The following is a 22,053-nucleotide window of genomic DNA, read 5'->3' on the forward strand; positions in this document are numbered from 1 at the left end:
GACATTTCATATTGATTTCCATAGTAATGCACGTATATATTAATAATTTAGTTGCTAGAACTCCCTTAGGAAACAATAACAATGTTTTACTTTTTACGATTTTTTTCCGGAATAACTTTCCATACAAAACAGAATTGACTGGAAATGAATTCAATTCTGCTTAAAGATGGCTAAAAGTATTAAAATAATACATTGTCGTCGTGTTCTGATATATTCTAAAAGTTTCAAATGTCTAGCTAGTCGGGAAGTTAGTTAAAAATCGATTGCAAGATTTGTACTGGACAAACAAGAAAAAAATTGTACCGGACAAATAAGAATACGAGATAATAAAAACGTGGTAATAATAAAATTACGAACATTTTTACATTTCAACATGACAAAGAAACACTAAAGATTCCTTGAAGTTAGGGTTCATCTATTCTACTACTCGACTGATATCCAACATTTATGCTGAAAAAAAGCAGACTGGCATCACAACAAAGATGGAAGTAAGCATAATTTTCAAATACGTATTGAATTATGACGAACTTCTCAGGTTTTGTAGAAGCTAATATCATTTGTCATTATTTTTACCAACTACGTATAAAACGCAAAAATTAAAAGATGTTTTAATTGATACTAAGTCACTGTCTTAACTTAACTAAACTTGAAGTTCCTGTGGCAGCTCGACGACCTTCTAGGTGGTGGGGTTCAGCCATTAATTATTAATTTTCTCATTTTATACATTGTGTAAGAAGCTACTTATAATAATAATACGATTTTATCAATAAGGAAATGAGTAATTTTTCAGGATAAATACATAATATGATAATCTGAGTCGTTTCTTAATCAGATCTAAAAAGCGTGCTTAAAAATATTAAAATATTAACAATTAATAATAATAACAATAATAGACTTACCATTATCGATTTTGAACAGCGAGCGTTTTTAATTCATCATGGGGTTATTTGATTCGCTCTACAGTATGGGTATACTAACGCTAATGCATTCACATAGTTTGTAGAATGAGATTTGTACCGCGGTGTTGGGATGGGACTGAGTGACCCCGTCAGCGAAAAATAGACGCCATAGCTTTCTTAATTTATACATAGGTGTCACCGTGAAATAGGGCGTTTAATTTAATAAATTACTTTAATACCGCGTATTCATCATTATGTTATTATATAATTTACAATCATTGCTGTATTTATTTGTATAACAATAAAAAAATATCACTATAAAATTGCGACGGGTTTAGATGGACAAAATAAAATAAATAGTTCATTTAATCATGTAATTAAGTAAGTAGGTATATTATGACAATGATAAAAATATCGGACGTGTATTTTTGATATGATAACGATGTGGGGATGGTCCCTACGAACCCTTAAGGTAGAGCCGCCCCTGGCTGTATCAATAAAACAGTAAACATGGTAAACATATTATTAGTAATTAAATAATTATATGGAAAAAAATAAACCTAAAAGTTATATGGAAATATAAAAAGATACTTATCAATAAACCAACTACACATTCAAAGGCTAATACAGTTAAACTTGATTATTACGATCACGGAAATAGCGAGATCTCGGATGTAATGAGGAAACATTCGTTGAAATTTTAGTTTATGATTTTCTCCATACATTTATTCGCTTTTATAACGAGCTACTTCTTAGGTATACCGAGCAAAACTGATAATGTGTCAATCGTTTAAAAACAACATTTTCGACCCTAAGCAATAAAATCCGACCGGGAAGTTAACTAGACCGATGCTGCCGGGATCGGATTACGTTTATGACACTAGTTAAGTGTCTAAGTACCTAATTGGTGTTTTCGCCGACAATTTTGAAAGAGTATCCATGCATATGGTTGAGATTGCATGTAAAAAATCCAAGCTTTGTGAAGTCAGTTAGTAGGTCCCTACCAGCGCCGGCGGGTTAGCACTTCATTAGAAAAATTCTTTTGTAGTTTATGAATTCCATGCTTGTTTCCGGGATTTTTACGATGTTTTTCGTATTTTTTATGTTGTATGCTTAAATAGAACGGGGCGAGAAAAACGAGTAGTAATGCTTATAACGAGCAAATTCAGTCGGTCCCATCTTTCTCGTAATAACCAAGTTCAACTGTAATTGATTGTGTAGTACAATTTCTAGGGTTCATCACTATTAATTGCAATTCTATATTCGGCAATCATTTAAAATTTTAGATAACTACAAATGTTTCTTAAGGGGGGTCATATATGCCAACAGAGAACCTAGCGGAAAATTACGAAGCTTGCAATTTGAGATTTTTTTTGGTTATTTACAATTTCAACTGTATTAATTAATAAATATGTATCTAAAAACATTAAAAAGTTTTTTTTCAAGTCAAAGATAAACTTACAATTATTGTAAAAAAAAATGTGAATTTGTCACATATTTGGTATATAGCTTTCGTTATTATTACATTATTTTTATAGTTATATTTATTATTAAAATTTAGTTTATTAGGTTTTCGAATTTTCACCGTTTAGATTTTTGACTAATTCATAGTTTTAATATTTTTTACATCAATTTTAAAAAACATCGATTTTTATAAAAAATATAAATGTGTATAACTATCCTATCCTATACCGTGAGAATGACATTACAAACTCTCCGTTTACCAGCGTGCGAGTGCGTGAACACTGAATTAGGTTCAGTGCGCGCTAGCCCTCTCAATATAAACGATCAGTGTCTGGCATTCTGTTAAACCCCCCCCCTCTAGATCCGCAATCCACCAAATAGCATCTTCAAATTACAGTCCACTGCAAAAAGTGCAACGAATAATCGTTGGCATTGCTGTTACGAAATTATCAGTTGGTAAGTACGTTGAAATATTAAAACAATATATTGTGCTTTAGAAAAAAAAATGTTGGGATTAGGATGTTTAAAAACTATGACCCGACCCAATTATTGTATTTCGCATTACACCTGTATGTTACTGCGGTATTCGAAATTATGTATGTTCTATAATAAATTATAAATTTAAAAATCTTGTTAACCTTTATTCATTGAATATAAAAGAGAGTTTAATTAAAAATATAACGGTATAATTATCAGTGATAAATTATTAATATATCTACTGTTTTGGTGCTATAACCTGCATGGTTCCTTTAAAATTTGCCTCAATCCAGACCTGGCCAATTCCACTTCCCTTCAGCTTTTGTGATAATAAAATATTTACAAAACATAACGAATTAACGTGTGTGCTATCATTTAAACTGAGAAACAACGATTGACTTGTATTAATAGCTTATACGAGTAGATAATCTGAAAAAAAACAAAGATAGTCTCCAAAATGTTGGGTACCACTGACGTTATTATTTACAATATGGTGATATCATTAATTGTCTATGTACTTTGGTTTCGGTCGATTTTAATTTGTTAGTATATATACACACACACACATATAATATCTATATATTATTTTGTACTAATATGATTGCAACACAATATAGAGATAGAATTCATCCTAAGAGATCAAAATCATTTTTTACAACATGCATTTCCTTTTACTTCTGAATCGTCCATTCACTATCTGATTACAAAAAATGCATAATATTACTGTATTTTGACGGACTGCAGATATTCGTTAATGACACGTAAGCCTCTCGCACATCAACACACGTCCGTCTGCAACGTCATCGTTATTCACAAAACACACGTTGCCAAATGGAGCTCTGGATATTGGTCGAATGCGACTTTTTAGTTTGAAAAAAAATCTACTGTGCATTAGACAAGTTGCGTGCGATTCACACTGTTGGTCGAAACCGAGCCTGCGCATGCGCTTTGCCACGAGTCGGCAATTTCTATTTAGACGTCATTGCTCGACGGTTATCGCGTTCCATATATATTATGATGCAGATGAGCGCAATAAATTTTGGTTCCTGCGAGAAATCGAAAAATATGCGTGTATATACGACTATGATACTTCTGGTTTGATGGTTTTCTTGAAATGTGGGTCATTTTTCGATAAGTGGGGTTCAACTAACATCAACAGAACCTTAACATAGTCCGGACTCATTCTATAGGAATTTTGGAATTTGTCCGGTTGCTGGATGACTTTTTCTGCGATAAAGGATGCACTATGCATCGATATAAAGTGCCTAATTGACAGATGAACCCAATATATTATAACTTTTGTGCGGCAAACACGTCATAATAATCGCTCTTTCGGGCGTTTTAGTGTCTGATGACAGTGATGACATATTTGTGCAATGGCGTTTAATGTCTTTTTTTACCATATCCAATCCTAATAAAATCATATGGGCCTGTATTAACATATTTTGTTTTTACGAGAAATGGATGTCAGCCACTTGCTCACAGTGGCGAAGACTCCATACTAGGCGATTATTTAAAGCCTACCTTCTTAAGAAAAATATTTTTTAATTGCATATTGACATATTTATTTACATAATCACTTCATTATTTTATGTTATATAAAAATAATTTATTTTGCCAACGAGAGATGTCGTATATGTAGGAATGTATTACAGTATTACATAGTTTACAAAACAACTGCAAAGGTATTAAAAAATATACCACAGCGCGCCGTAAATAAATAATAAACGCCACGATGCCTCGACGTAAATAAATCTCCCATTATGTGTGAAATAATTCTGAATTTTTTTCGTATGGACTTTACGTCTCGTAACTGCAGCAAGTCTGCTGATTTGTACGAAATAAGGTAAGCTCCTATCGCAGAGCCTAAAACATTCGCGCATAATAATGTTGTCACGACTACGCACTTTGTCCAAAATCATTAATAATTAGATAATTAAAAAAATAATTTCAACGGCGTTTAATCGAATATTAATAAATAAGTAAGTCTAGATTGTTTTTATAAATAAAAATAAATTTTATCTAATGATTTTTGATGGGTATAGATGTTTTGAAAAATACGTAATTTAAACACATCGCTCATGTTTATGTCGTCAATGAGTTTTTGAAGTTTCATTGAATTAGTGTGTCGTTGTCATTTACTGTGTACCTATTCATTAGTATTAAATATCGTACTATTCTCGTAAGTATACCTGACAAGTGTGCTCTTTTTATCAGATCTCCACAGCCTACCTCTTTCCGAAAGTCACCCTTAGCCACTGCTTGCTCAACCTATGAACTCCATAATCTGACTCCAAACACAAATTGAAAAACAATATGCCTACTTTGCCAGACCCAGGATTTGAACCAGAGACACACGCCGCTATAGGCCGATGATTAAGCCGCGCGGCCACCATGCGTAAGTTTGAGATCTAGCAAGAGTATAATATTTTGACGTTTCGAGAGGTTACGCGCGACTGTCACTAGATAGATGTGCGTGGTCTTCATATGCAACATCCGAACGATGTTCCTAGAAGGTTTGATTTATGGCTGTACGGCAGACGAGACGAGTTTTGATGTGAGAGCTGGCTAAGAGACATATTGTTCGACGAAACATTATGGTAGGAACATTTATCTGTAAAAAGTAGGTAAAGAGTTTCCTTTAAGCTGACTCTAAATTCCACCAATTAGGTACTCTGGTTAGTGTCAAATGCTATCTAAAGTTCCCTGCTATTTTCTGCGTGACTATTTTAATCAGTAAAGCACATTCATTAGAAAATATTTAAAATTCCGTTACCTATACTTAGGCACAAAATCCAAAGTATGTTAGCATCGCAGGCGAAGATTGCTTATTCTTGCGGAACACCGGGTTCCGCAAAACCACTGTTGTGAATCACAGGTCTAAAGATTGTAGTACCTTAGTCCAGACGAATAAAATGTAAAAAAAATGTGCCGAAAATTATATCTAATGAATAAGATCATTAAAATATTTTCAAGGTCGATTAAGATGATTTTTTTAAAAAATATATAAATATAAACATATATATATATACATAAATATATAAATATAAACAGGAAATCCTAGAAATAGGTATACATTTTTGCCCAATTCTAATTTGTTAAATGATCAATTATATTTTGTGTCCTCTCCATTATTATACCCTATTTAATATTTGGGATTGTCATAACATAACTTTATATATTGTACATTATTTATTATTTTAATTTTTATTTAATTTTGACTCATATTTTGGTTGTATTTGTTTTTTATTCGATCTCACTTCAATTGATAATATTGTTTTATTTTATTTTTTAGAAAATAAAATAAAATCATAATTATTTGTTGATATTAATGTTATTGTAAGTGTAGATTGTTTCATATTTTGTGGTTTGTTAATATTTTAAATAATTTGTTTAATGCCCCTGACGTAGTATGAAATATTAATGTCCAACCTCATTACTTTTAAATTAGTCTGTTATTGGGAAGGTATTATTGGACGGATAATTATTATGTACCTATTGTTATATTATTTCTATCGCTTTGAATTTTGTTTGATAAATATTGTTTTAAAAAAATGTATTCAGTTGAAAATGTCCCACTGAGGCGGACGAAACCGGTCCTAATATATTAATTAAAGTGGAATAAGTACTATAAAAAAAATTGCGTTTTATTAAAAAACAATGATTTTTAAACATTAAAAATACCATGAAAAAAGGTGCCGGAACGCCGTTCCGTCGCGTTACATGATAAAAAAGCCCTGCTTATACCCATAATATTTTTTATTAAGAGCGTACATAAGTAAAACGGAAAATAATTTTCAACTGTTTGCAGAACGAAATTATGGCTGCGTTGTCATTCGGAGAGCGATAGTCGAGGCGTCTGCACGTCGATTCGTTTTGTCATGGCGTCGGATGAAAATATTCTTAAATCGTGTAAAGATGACTAAAAAACTTTACGTATGTAATTAAAAAAGAAAACATGTCAATGAATATACTATTATTATTACGAATATAATAATAAACATAACATAAAAAGGACGCATGTTGAACTTGTATGACAAATTATATTTCGTTCGGCTTCCGCCATTTGCACCCGCGACCCGCATTCCGCGCATCGCCTAGTCACGATCTTCTTAGACCATGTCTCAGCTAAAGTATAGCCTTAGGCGTCGTGCACATAGAATCGGGCTTGATCATCCAAAATACAACGTAATCAAATATGGCAGCGCACACTGGTTTTGATGGAGCACTGTGTCCGCTCGCCCCATGATTCACACGTTGTTATGCTTCTCAGCGAGACAAATTAACGAAAATACTACGTTGTTAAATATGACAAAGCCCATTGAACACGGCAAGCAAAAGGGGCGCACGCCGTTTTATTTTATCCGCTTCTGGACGCGTTGTCGATAGACGGGCGAGTGAGCATTATTTAATAACAGTGAACTCATTGTTTAGTTGCTGGGTGTCCGATATTTCGCTGGTAGAATTACGTCATCGTGAATATGAATTACAAGCTGCCGAGAAACATAATAATATTTTTATTGCTTTGTTAGGAGAGACGCTGATAATAATAATTATTTTGTGTTTCTCGTGCCCCTTATTACATAGGTGAAGGGTAATGCGCGGGTGGGAGGGGGCCTACTTTGTAGTGAGCGCACCGAGCGCCACTTCTGGTGAGCTTCGTCACTTAAATGTACCAAAGAGTCACCGGTAACATGTCTACAAATGAATACGATCATGTTATAAAATTGGGAAACACTGTATTGAATTTGTATAACGTAGAGTAGGCATACTAATTAGGTATTAGATACTATTATGTATTTAATATAATGTAAAATTATTCTTTCGCATGGCTTCTTACATAGATAGTGAGTAATTATTGATAAAATTAGCACGATAAATTGATATGCGGCACCTTTGATTGAAGTGAAAGTATTCCATTGAATTATTACTAGATACATCGATTACGATAAGCTATGTCTATTCTCACAAGAATCAGTAAAATAATGTGAAACATTGTTTCATTCTTGATTGTGATAAAAAATGTTATTACAAAGTATGTACTAGGATTTTTTAGTTTATTGATATTATTATACATAATATTATAAGATACAAGATTTAAGGGGGAATATAATAGGTAGTGTGATCAATATAGTAATGCATCATTAAGGAATAATATATTATTATACTATATCTAAAATAGCAAAACCAAATATAAGTTTGCAATTATCAGCAAACCCAGCTTAAATATTTATGGACGAGAAATTGGATCATAAATATAAACAATAACAATGGAGTAATCAAGGAGTATCTTTCTCAAACTGAAACGTCTTCTTGGCAATTGAGACCTCAACCTAGACTTGATACAGCGTTTGGTTTTCTCGTATCTCCACAATCGAAGTATGGATGCTAAAATTGGAGATATCACGGAGAGCTGAGGCTTTCGCGATTGTACAGAAGATCGTCGTCGAAGACCTAGTCATGTGCGCTGAGATTGCCTGTCTCGGAGGATGCAGTACGGTGGTTATCTCCGCATAGTTAGTTTTCAGAGCACGAAGGAATACGTGGTCCGACTGCTTGATGGCATTCTGCGCATGCTGAATGGCAGAGATGTCATCATCTGCGCGGATCTCAATTCGCAGTCACCACTTTGGGTACCAGTGGACCACACTTTGGGCGACGCAGATACCATTGATGAGTTTTTGTACACCAGCATAGACTGGTAGTCACTGGCTGATCACTTTTCAGCTGGTCACTGACCCCTCAATCGATGGTGAGCCGGACGAATCCCCTCTCCCGCTTGTGCGTTTTAAAACGCGTGACGGGAATTGGGAAAAGTTTGAAGTTGCGCTCTCGAAAAATCTCGATAGAACGGCCAAAACCTGTGCACCGGATTTGCACACAGTCGCTTCTCGATTGACTGCAGACATAGCAGGTGCTACCGACTCTGCAATCGGCCGCTGCAGACCGAAGCTTCCTGGCCAATCGCCGTGGTGGACGCAGCACGTTTCATCCCATGCGTACACTCTGCAAGAGAACTCGCAAACGCCTTAAAAATGCACGCCGCTCCGAGCAATCACCTGCCTCACCCTCTATTGAACTCTTCGCCGCCATGCATGCTTTCACCCGATACACTTAACAGAAGGCAATTCTCCAGGCCAAGAAAGAGTACTAGCAGAAAATTGTCACTATAAAGGGGGGCTCAGACCCCTGTTGTCCTCCATACAGCGCCACGAAGCTTGGACTCAGACCGAGCAGCATTATGTGCGGTATCGAACGGCCAGATGGTGGACAGAATCTGAAACGGCTACGGTATTTTTTGAGGCGCTCATCCCTCAGGATGACGAATTCTTGGATGATGCCGCCGTGAGACTCGTCCGATTTGAGGCTGCTTTTCCTATCGACACGGAGCATTCATCGCAGCTATCTGAGCAGGAAATCATTAATGTTGGAACTATCAACTCCGTGGCTCAATACTAAAGTTGTCTACTGAAACCAAGTAGAGGGAATGTTCAAGGGACAGTAGGTATTGGAGACATCCAGTAACAAAATTAAGAATATACCTATATATAGATTTTTATCAATTACAAGGAACATAGAAAATTCCACTACAACGAACGGAAATAAAATAATTACAAGATAAAAAAAAAACTTTTTATATACAACGTTTTTAAAATTTCTGTTCAATTATTATGCTCAATATGCTCAAACTTGTACTTGATATGAAGTAAATAAAAACAAACAAACAAATATAGAATACTAAAATGTCATTTTTATTTCCATAGTAACGAACGTATATATTTATAATTTAGTTGCTAGGAACACCCACTTAGCAACCAATAATAGTGGATGGGATTACGGGTTTCTTCCGAAATAACTTTTCATACAAAACAGAATTAACTGAAAATGAATTCAATTCCACTCAAAGATGGCTAAAAGTATTAAAAGAATGCATTTGCATCGTATTCTGATATATTATAAAAAGTTTCAAATGTCTAGCTAGTCGGGAAGTTAGTTAAAAATCGATTGCAAGATTTGTACTGGATAAACAACCACCGGACTAATAGGAATACGAGCTAATAAAAACGTTGTAATAACAGAACTTATAATCGGGGAAATATAACGTACCTACCTAACAAACATAGAATAGAGAAATGTTTAGGTAAACATAACGGATAAAAGCATTAAAAATAAATTATAAAATATTACTATCCGAATATAAAATTAATGTAAAATTAAGGAAAAATCGTATTATCAACATACTATTGACATAAATCCAATAAGCATTACCTACCTTAAGTATTTTATAAAAAGGCATTTCAAAAAATATTGAAATTAAATAGTTACATTGTATCTTTAAACACCAATTCACAATTAGTCAATCTATAATGTTCATGTTTAATCTAATGTAATTCTAGATAGATAGTACTTATCGTTATTTACATGGTAATTAGTACTTATGAAAATAGTTATTAAATCAGTATTATGCATTAACAGTAAGTAATTAGTATTTATTATACATACATTGATTAATGATTGGCAACTTATTTTGCTTTTCAGTTATATTCAAAGTGTGCGTCGCGAGTAAGTCCTTGCGGTACAGCACGCTGTGAATCAATCAACAATCTTAATTTACTGGACTGACACACAATAACACTATAATAATATTATTGTTATGGTAAATCTTTTTGTAGCACCAGCTTGTGACCTTGAATGTTTCCCTTTTACAACATTAAAAAATGTTTTTGAACAGGGTTTATTAGAGATTATCAGTTGGTTTCAATTGAACTTTCAAGAATATGTAGTTAGTTGCAATATTATCCGGTGTATGTAGGCAGATTATGCGTTGAATAGGGTCAGTACATTCAACGGGGGTGAAAAAAATACTATAAATCAAAATAAATAAATATGGTAGATTCTGTGATTGCATATGTTATTAATAGATTCCTATTGGAAAATTTATGCGTCAGAAAAAAAAATCAAACTGTGTGTGATCTAGATAGGGATATAATAAACTGTAGAGAAGTAGGTTATATAAAAAAATGTATGTCATAGTTAGCTATGTTTAGTTCAAAGAAGCTGCGCAGTGAAGACCAGGTATTTTTTAGAGCGTTGTGAAAAAACTTAATCCACTAAGAACGCAGTGGAATGGAAAATATTGAAAACGACTATGCTGTGCATTGAATGTGTTCTTTGGATAAGCATATTATCATTACAATGTCCTCTTGAACATCACATTGACCATTCTGACAATTTTTGACAAGTGACGTCCCGTGGGGTCAAGAAGGCAGATTGAGCGTCGCTTGGGGGCGGCAGTTACTCGAAGGGCGGCAAATCGAGGAGAATCATTTGGAATATATATATAAATAGTTACCTAAACTTAGTTATAACGAAAACACCTTTCCATTTAAATATTCAGCTCACTTGTTTTGTCGGGTTCGCGATTTATAGTTTACTTCCGTTGGCCTTCGACATTCTTGGTGACTAGAAACGACACGTGTAGATTTGCGAATAATTACAGTCTGATATTTTGTTAGTAATATATCCATACAACACATTTCTTAGATATTGGACTCATGAAAGGATGATAAAAATACTGTATAAAAAGTGGGGCGGCATTTTAGTGCTGCTTGTGGGCGGCATTTTATCTAGGGACGTCACTGCTTTTGACCATTGTGTGATCTCATCTTAGTATAAATATTAGCTAGAGCTCATATCTTCTCAGAGATAACTTCACAAATTAGGGCAGCGTATTGCCAAACTCTACTTATCAGATAGCAAGGCAGAGACAGTTTTCGATGTACTTTTTGGTGACCACATTTCAACGACGTTCATACAGACAACAGCTAAGTTCCAAACCCTGATCAAGTATCAGTACATTACAGAAAGTAAGAGAAGCCCAAGTCGGTCCAACTAGCTGTTGGACTCACTGGGTAGTCTGATCTGGTCGTTATACCTTTATGATGACAGGTATGGCGACTGTAATGCGTTAAAAAAATGTGACGTTTTATTGTGAACGTGAGAATTACATATTATACAATGTAAATTAATTGGAGTCATCTATTTTTGTAAATCGTCCGAGCTTCTCTCTCCCATTGGCACTTTTTATTAAAAGTCTCAATAAACTCAGTCAACACACATTTGAGTGCGTGGCGACCTCAGTTTTAGGCATCTGCTTTTGAGACATTCCCAGGTGTGAATAATTGGTGATGCTTCACAACTGAGACACAAACAAGACCGAGTGTGGTGCGGGGCGGTTGGCTTGGAGAAATCTACCTTGCTTTCTGACAAGAAGGGTTAGGCAATACGCCATTGGGCATGGAGAATGTAGAATAGGTTTATTCTTTTTTCTATTGTCTAGTGATGCCATGACGTAATGGGAATCTGTATTATTTTAAAAACTTCGAATGGTTTTGAATTGAGGCAAAAATGCTTCTTTCCATCACTTATACATTGAGATATGCTCATAAAAATAAAGACACAGTTTGAGTGGTTTTTAGGTAGAATATAAGTTTTATTATTATATTATATGAAAAGAGTATACTGGGTTACTTTGACAATTACTTAAATTACAGATGATAAAGTCAAAAGGTCCAAAATGACTGATAGTGACTGTTGTGCATTTAAAAAAATGCACATAATTCCTTTTGCTTCTTACTACTGAATCATCCTTTCTACTTGTTTTAGTAAATTTTATAGATTTGAAATAATAATATTACGTATCTATCTAAAAATAGGTCGCTTTTGGGAATACGGGATGTATCTACCTGCCTACGAATGTGGAAAAAATATGTTGGTGAAACATCAATTTTCCTTGGATGTCCTTGTACTACATTATGAAGGTTAATTACTCCAGCAGATAAATAAACAATGACCCAACATAAGTTTGGTTTAAATCAAAGGTTTTCGGTTTCATTTCAGACACCGGGAACCGAACTTTTAAATAAAATGGTTGATAAAATCAAAAATTTACATAGACTAGATAGGTAACTAATTAACTTTTGTATTATTAAAATTATAATCATTTTTGTTAATACCTATATTGATTAAAATAGTGGTTTAGCAGTTTGAGTAGATTTATTAAGTCAGGATGTGTGAGTGTCCGCGGTAATGTAACGGTTTATTAATCCCAGTGGGTCTATTCTATACTTATCGACCGCTAAAGTGATAAAGCGATAAATATTACCAAACTTAGGATAGATTTGTATCAAAGTATTAGCACTTATTGTAACAATTACAATTATAACCAGCTTATTGTTACCTACCTAAGCTTGAAAATATTTATCGCTTTATCACTTTAGCGGTCGATAATTAGTATAGAATAGACCCACGGGTCTGGAAAATTCACACGTTGTTTCGACGAGTGTTTTAATAAAGTGAATGCCTATCCATTTTTCGTAAAACAAAAATTTGACCCTAATTCCTCTATTAGTATTTGGATATTTAATATAATGATGAGTGGTATCGGATGGGCTTAATGCTTAAAAGATATTTTCAGGTAGGGTTTGCGTAATGGAAAATCAGAATTAAAATATCGACGATATATTTTATTAAAAAAACATTACATAACAGCAGATCCATTGTTTTAAAGTATATATTGTTTATTGTGTTATATAAGAATAACAGGTTGATAAGAAGCAAATCAAACCTTTTTTTATTGTTAAACATATATTTACAAATAATGAAAATGAAAATGATATAGGTTTATATAATTTAAAATTAATTTAATATGCTGACATTATTGAAAAAAAAACATTTAATTAGTTTTCAACACGAACACGAAAATAAGGGGAAATTTTACCTTCTGGGTCTTTAAGAAGGTACAATTTTCAATTGTGGAGAATAACAAATAATAAACCATAACTGCCTTCAAAGCCTTGGTCTATGATGACTAGCTTTCGTATTTACATCTGTTATGTAGTTTTTTTTATAAGTCGGGACGAAGAGATTTATATCTCGACTTAGTATATATTTATATTTTTCCATGTTTTGAAAGCCTTATGATATAATAATACGGCCGCTTAAGCGCGGCTTAAGACGGTACTTCAGTGAAACGGCAAATAATTTTCAACTATAGGTGCGACGAAATTTTGGACTCGCTGGCAATCGGAGAGCGAACGTAGAGCTGTGAACACGTCAATTTGTTTCGTGATGGCGACGGGGGTATTAATTCTTAAATCGTGTAAAGATGACTAAAAAACGTTACCCATGTACTTCAAAAGAAAACATGCCAATGAATATATTATTATTGTTACTAATAGAACAATAAACAGACCATTAAATGGACGCATGTTGGATTTAATAATATGAAAAATTATATTTCGTTCGGCACGCGTCAGTTGCACAATCCGCGTTTTGCCTAGCCACGATCTCTTTAGACCATGCCTCAACTGAGGTATAGCCTTAAGCGTCGGTCTATAGTGTCATGGATCCCAGTTTCGAATCCTAGGTCTGACAAGTACACATATTGTTTTTCAATTTGTGTTTGAGTCAGAGTATGGACCTAATAGGTTGAGCAAGTAGCTGACATCCATTTCTCGTAAAAACAGAATCTGTTAATACAAACTTTAACTGTGTGGAGGCCCATATGATCTTAATAGTATCGGACATGGTCGGAAAAAAATAGTGTCAGTTATATAATACCAAATTGTTGTAAAAATAAATCTGTATTTAAGTTAAGCCTTCAAATTTATTACCGAACTAGAAGGATTTAATTGTCTTCTTCATCATGTCGAATCATCATTGACTATTAATTAGCTATCGCTCTAGAGTTGAGCAAAGGTAATACGATTTTCTACAGCTTGTAGAATGGATCTTTTGGGAATCTATAATATTTTAAACCCTGAAAAATTAAATTAAGTTGGAACTTGTACTATCTGAACACATAAGCACATTATCAAATCCTACTATATTAAATGTATTGAGAATTATGTTTGGAAAAAGTAAAAGACCATACCCCATTAATTACGGCTTAACTCAACGGTGTAGGAAAATGAAATTATTTTCTTCCACGGGCTGCAAAAGTACAGGGCCGGATTATCCAAGCGTGATCAATGAACATTATTTATTTGACTTAAGTATGATATTCTGTCGCGTGGCTTTTCTCTATTTTAGAAAGTTATTATGGGTTATGCGGCTATACGCAAAAATGTGTAAACTTTTTATATTCCATTTTTAAATATTTCCATTCGTAATTATTTGTTACTATTTTGAACATAAAGTTTTGTTTTAAACAATTTGTTATGGTACCTAGTATCAAACCATCAAACGAAGGCATTTTATTGTTTCAGAAAAACGTGATATGTAGGTATATAAATGGAATTTTGTTCGCATGAAATTACATATTATAAAACGCGGTTCATTATCGCTTGTAACAATGACATGGTTTTATACTCTTAATGTATGGATTGATTATTTAAGGATGGGAATACCCGCTTCCGTTTCCGGAAATTTGTATGTATGCAGTTGGAAGTGTCACTGTTCAGCGTGAGATGTTGTATCTGAATTAGATTGCCGTATAGCATTATGATAGAATTCGTATCTAAATAAAACACTAAATACGTAACAAAAACAACTGAAATACAAGGGAAAGACAAAAATAAAACAAGGTATATGGTAAGTAAATTAGAAATACTAACATGCAATTATATCATTATTATTGGACATTTGATAACAATCAATATCAAATTTATGTTCTTATTGAATCTAATAAATTTGGAACGTCACTGTCTGCAATGCACAACTAACAACTCGTATTTTTTGATCTCAATGCTATAAAACCATCAGTAAGATAGCTCAAGGTTAACTGTGCTACGGTGAAATGTAATATGTATAATTTACATGTAACCGTCCACATCTGAAGCCGTGGGTCGCAGGTTAGAATCCTATGTCTTCATTAAAATCACATGTTAATTTTCAATGTAAGTTTGGATCCATAGTGTATGCCTATATGCCCTACATAATAGATTCAGATACATGGTAATAGTATGGTAAATGCTTTGTTATTATGGTTAAGTCCGCCCTTGATGAAAACCCATACTTGGTGTACTGGACTGGGGTCTAGGACGATTTGGCACCGGGACAACTGGACGCCACGGAATTCGAAAATAAACAGACGTTAGGTACTTATAGGTACTTTAAAAAAATATATTTAATATTATTATTTATATTTAAATGATTATATATAGTTGGTGAGAATGTAAATATGCAGACGTAAACAATGATTTAATCGTGCATATGTTTATGTTCCAACGAAAAAAGAGTTTTTTTATTTTATATAAAGCCTTAGGCGTGGTAATTCTCAATCCGCAATAAAGAATACATTATATTGTTGTTTTTATTTAATAAAACGCATTTTTTTTGTAGTACTTATTCCACTTTTAATTAATATATTAGGACCGGTTTCGTCCGCCTCAGTGGGACATTTTCAACAAGTAGTTGAAAATGTCCCACTGAAGCGGACGAAACCGGTCCTAATATATTAATTAAAAGTGGAATAAGTACTACAAAAAAAATGCGTTTTATTAAATAAAAACAACAATACAATGCAGTTCCACCATGAATTGACAGTTAACAAAATAAAAGAAATTAAAGAATACATTATGTTAAGAGTAAAATGAAAGAAAACTACTAAGTAGTAGATAGAAACTGATTAAAGTACCTCGTCTACGTTCTGTATACGTGCGGTATCCGTGCGGTATATTGTCCGGAGTCCAGTCGTCCCATTCCCACTGGACTGTCCCCAAAATTTTAATAGAATGTATTGTCACCATGTTAGCACCTGTATACCGAATTTTAAATATCTGGGTATGGGGGAAAAATTCGCAAATTGAGCGTGACAGTAAAACTTATCGGAAAAACGTTGCAGATTTTTTCTTATATTATAGAATAGAAATAGAAACAAAATAGATCCCTATAATAGCGTTTCGATTCTAAAAGAAAGATTTAAACGATATTTTTATATTATTACTTTGACAGCAATCCCAGGTAATTATAGAAAATTTGACATTCTCTATATAAATCAAAATTATTAGAAAGTGGAGGCTGTTGAACAAACGTATATCTTATAACAAGTATTTTAAATTAGAATTGAACAGTATATTATAATTTAAATATTTTTGGATACCTACCGATTTTATCAGACAGTAGAATTAAATTGTATGTTTCGAATTCTGTCTCTAGATCAGTGGTTTATTAAATAATACTTACAAATACAAAAATGAAAGAAAAAATATTAAAATAAACATGGTTTTACTAGGTAGGTACGTACCCACTTATATTATATTAATTTTTAAATTAATTTGTTTTTCATGCGATGAAGGTGCCTGTTTATTAGCATAATCAATTTTAATAGCTGTAGTCAATCTTTTCCAGTTTCCTAAATTATACAGGGCAATTATCATTTAGGTAATTTAAGTATACAAATCATCATAATATATGTATTACATCAAATCGCAACGCACAACCAGATATTTAAAATATTTAACAGCTCTGAAACAAAGCAGCGCCGTAGGCGACTTTTTTACTATTAAATGGCAAACTTATTTTTTTGTAATTTTGATTTCCAAAGCTACATTTTTTATGAATTCCTTCACTTTGTCTTCAGTGAATGCATTAGTGGTCCTTGCATTGATTTATTCACTCATTTTTTCAGCCAAATAGACAAGTTTAACAACAAAATTATCGTTCCTAAACAAATTTTGCCTCAATTTTCAACATTATGATTTGACCCTTTTATTTCATTTTTTCACAAGATAGCCAGCGTGCTTCACAATAATATAGAAGTGAGGTATTATAGAATTAGTCTCCATATTTTCACACAGGTTTGCAAACAACCTTTTATAGGACTGTTTTTTATGTAGTTTATAACTAGTGACCGTTTTATAAACTATGCATTTGCAAACTGCAAATATGTGACTACATTAATTGTGTTAAACTTTTCGCGCCTCCCCAGAGAGGCGCGCCTACCAGTTTGGAAATTGCTGCTCTAGATACCGCTAGTATATTACACTCTTCCTTAAATAATAATATATGAACTAAGTAGACTAAGTAGAGGTACATAATATTTTCCTGAGCCAAATTATAGGATGCGTTACTAACTTGTAAATTAGTAGGATGTGACAAAACAGCAGGAAGCTTGTATGTGTCATTGTATTTTGGAAATGAATGTGATGTTGAAAACGCAGACTAGGTTGTGAAACAACCTACTTTACGTATACATGAGAAAACGTTTTTCAAAATTTTATCATAGTGAAGAAGCCTAGGTGATGTTTTATTATTTATTTGTTGAAAACTATTATAATTTTATTTATGGCAGATATTGTGTAAAAAACTAGAGTTGGAAATGGGACCAATGTGTGCTGCCCGTGCTCACGTATGGCTGCGAGACATGGACCCTCAACACGAGAGATGTCCAAAGACTAAGGGTATCACAGCGAGGCATGGAGAGGTGTATGTTGGGCATCACGCGAAAGGACCGTAATAGAAACGAATGGGCTAGGAAGCAGACAGGAGTACGCGATGTAATAGACGTTGCCAAACAGCTGAAATGGAGATGGGTGAGGCAGATTGCTCGCCGAAAGGAAGGCCGCTGGACAAATGCCGTCATCCAATGGTACCCAAGGGGCACGAAACGGCCACAGGGTCACCCTAAAAGCCGCTGGATTGACGAACTGATAAAGTTTGGCGGAAATACGTGGCAGCGAACGGCACAGGACCGAGAGAGTTGGAAGAAGCTTGGGGAGGCCTTCATCCAGCAGTGGATCGACCCCGGCTCATCATGATACGTTCCATTTAGCAATGTAACTCAGTAGATACACACAACTGTAGTGTCCCTATGATTTACTTTGTAAGTATACATGTCATGAAAAAATGGTACAGATGCTAGTTTTCAAAATTTGCAAGTAAAATAAATTATACAGCATAGTATACATAATAATATAAGTAGGTATATGATACTCTGAAATACTCTATGATATAGTATGTATTCTTAATACTAATATTTATTTTTGTGCAATTGGTGTAGGTACCTAGTAAAAAAAATCAAGGTTCAATTAGTTACAAAACCCTAATTAAATGATAATACACAGTATAGCAACGGGTCTAGTCTAGCGACTATCGACCGCTAAAGTGATAAAGTGATAGTATTTATTACATATTATTTGTATTGAGGTATTATACTTGTTACAATAAGTTAGCCGTCTAAACAGTCAAAACTGTCTATCTCGCTCTAAATTTTATCACAGCCAAGAGAGGTGCTGTTAAAATATAACTCTTATTGCAACAATTACAACCAACGTATTGTAATTGTTACAATAAGTGCTAATACTTTGATACAAACATACCCTAGTTAGCCGTCGTATTTATCACTTTATCACTTTAGAGGTCGATAAGCATAGAATAGACCCACAGGTATAGATGTAGTTTTTCAATAGCATGTTGGAATGTTTAAAAGTCACCACACGCCAATGGTAGGTAGGATATTGGGGTTTTAGAACCGAATCTCGAACCGAACCTTTAAATCAATTAGTGGTAGGTACCAACAGCTCTGCCAAAAATATGGAATGAAAAATGTGGATTACTTAAATATTATACCAATTTGCCACCAAAGCGAGATTGTACAAATGTGTACATTGTGTTGTATAAATTTTAAATTATAATAAGTGTACAAACTACCAAGATATACATCTTTATTACGATGCTATATTATATCTATCTGAGATATTATTATCATAAAATACGTCATAATATTAAATTTAGTCGTTCGTTTTTATATCCACTTAAATTTTACATACAATTACGCAAAAGTTCCTTTAAGCTTTATGAGTAGTTATAGAATTATAGTAAAATTTATTTTTCAATCGTTTACGAGTAATTTATTTTTCCTTTTGTGGTTTTTTATGATACATTGGTGAAAGAAAATTGTGTGCTAATAAATCAAACTGTTTGACGTTTCAACCGAAGTAAAACATTTCAAGCTCTATTCACAGATGTCATTGTAAGAAAAACGGAATAAATACATAAAAATGTAATATTAGGTTTCTTTTTAGACTTTTTTAAATTGAGTACCTAGATACTAATCTGAATGTTGCTTGACATTAATTAATTATAAATAACAAAATAAATAATGAGATACTTAGCCAAAAAATAGTACCCAGAGTCCTAGAATATCGCATTTTTTACTATTTTGGTATTGTAACCATACCAAGACTAGATTCGATAAGTACCTATCAATAAAAAAGATTTCAAGTTAAACATATTTTATTTATTTTTAAATTCTGTTTTCAAAATTAAATAAAATTCTAAAATCTCTTGGACATTACGAAAAAATACTAATCTACATATTAATGTTAAAATAAAGTTTTATGTAATACCTATAAAGGTGAAGCCTTTACTGAGCCTTTTTTAAAGATGCACCTAGCGGAAAAATACGAAGCTTGCAATTTGAGATTTTTTTTTGATAATTTACAATTTCAACTGTATTAATTAATAAATAATTAAAAAGAAAAATATTTTTTATTTTAAGTCAAAGATAAACTTACAATTATTGTAAAAAATGTAATAAACTGTGAATTTGTTGAATCGGACCGCATCTTATTATTACATATTATATTTTATGGTCATATGTATTATTAAAATTTAGTTAATTAAGTTTTCTGAGCATCACCTAAGAGATTTTTGACTAATTCATAGTTTAAATATTTTTTATATCTATTTTAAAAAACATCGATTTTTATAAATTGAAATTGTGTATAAGTTGAAATCCTTTTTATTTATATAAAATTTTATTTATGTATGGCCCCAATATTGAAGCTTGATACGTTTATAGCGTCTTGGAAGGCGGCCGTGCACAGATCTCGGTTGCATAATATACACAACTTTACTCATCCTTAAGTATCATTTAAAAATGTTTTGCTGATAATAAATTTAGAACATTGATATATTCAAATTCTATCCCCCCCCGATATAATGAACATTACAGATAATTAATTTAAGACATTCATAACATTACATTCAGAAGAAAAGAAATATTAATAAAACAGTATTATATAAAAGAAAAAAGAAATAGATTCGCATTAAACAGTAGAAAAGTCTTAGTGTAAATACAAAAAAATATAAATTAGATACAAGGAAGTACACCGAATGAGCTAAGCAAAGCCTATTTTAAGAATTTATAAAACAATGTCCATCTATAATACTCATCCTCACGCAGGTAGTATATCAATATCCGAAGTGATTTGGTTGAACAGAGTAAGTTATTGCCCTCCCAATTGATTTTACCAATGGCAGGTTAGTTCTACACCTTGGGAGAACAAGCCAATACCGCCAAGAATGGAAGACTTTCCATTTACGCCGCGTACCTATAAGTCGGAAAAATTATGTAGCTAAATAAAGATCCCTTCTAAACTATAAGTATGTATGTAAGCATACCTAAAAGAAAGTCAGTCGGATAGAGCCACGGATAACAGCCGAAAGTAAAGGAGTCTCAAAAATTTCTTCTGCTCCCTCTCCACCGTAAGACCGTACTTCAACTGATGCGGAGCCCAAACAATAGATACACTCTCGAGTCTCCTTCTAACTAAGGAGTTATAGAGAATTTTCAGTACCGTAACATCCGAAAAGCCTTGCATAATATATCAATGATTATATATTATGTAAGTTTCAAAATAAACACATTTATAATAATATTAACACTATCGACCGAAGGTACTTGATGGAATTAGAATTTAAATTCTAACGTATTTAAGTTTTGTACTATTCCATTTGAGTCTTATTGATATACAACATTTATATATATGTATAAGGATGTATGGATGTGTATGTAGGTATGGATTGTCTGATCGATTTTTGAAGCTATTCGAGAGTTATTTTAGGAACCGTCAACAATACGTATCGTACGGCCTTTATCAGTCACAGAGCTTTTACACATTTTCTGGTGTCCCTCAGGGCTCAAACTTGGGCCGTTGCTGTTCACGATTTTTATAAATGACATAGCATTGGTAATAAAAAATACTATGTTTTTGTTGTTCGCTGATGACTTGAAACTCTTTTTGGAAGTTGTCACCTTGGACGATTGTCGTCAGCTCCAACTTGATATAGATAATATATTAGATTAGGGCAGGCGTAACAAACTAGAATTCAATTATTCAAAAAATCGGCAAGATTAACACATTTTAAGATGATTTTAAAGATACTCATTATAAGCTATGTCTTTGACCATTCAAGTGTGATAAAC

General features: G+C 33.1%; 1 protein-coding gene across 1 annotated transcript in view; it reads right to left on the reverse strand.

Moving 5' to 3' along the window:
• Positions 1-22,053, reverse strand: part of LOC147078091 (facilitated trehalose transporter Tret1-like) — a 51,337-nt gene that overhangs the window by 21,520 nt on the left and 7,764 nt on the right. Inside the window, exons 2-3 of the mRNA XM_085940109.1 lie at positions 9,071-9,216; positions 8,248-8,439 (exon numbers count right to left, since the gene is read on the reverse strand). Of these exons, the coding sequence (XP_085796235.1) occupies positions 8,248-8,439; positions 9,071-9,216 (338 nt within the window). The remainder of the gene's footprint in view (positions 1-8,247; positions 8,440-9,070; positions 9,217-22,053) is intronic.

Source organism: Rhyacophila brunnea, unplaced genomic scaffold (genome assembly GCF_057557595.1).
Source record: "Rhyacophila brunnea isolate RB1 unplaced genomic scaffold, BYU_Rbru_1.0 scaffold_12, whole genome shotgun sequence".
Classification (NCBI taxonomy): Eukaryota; Metazoa; Arthropoda; class Insecta; order Trichoptera; family Rhyacophilidae; genus Rhyacophila; species Rhyacophila brunnea.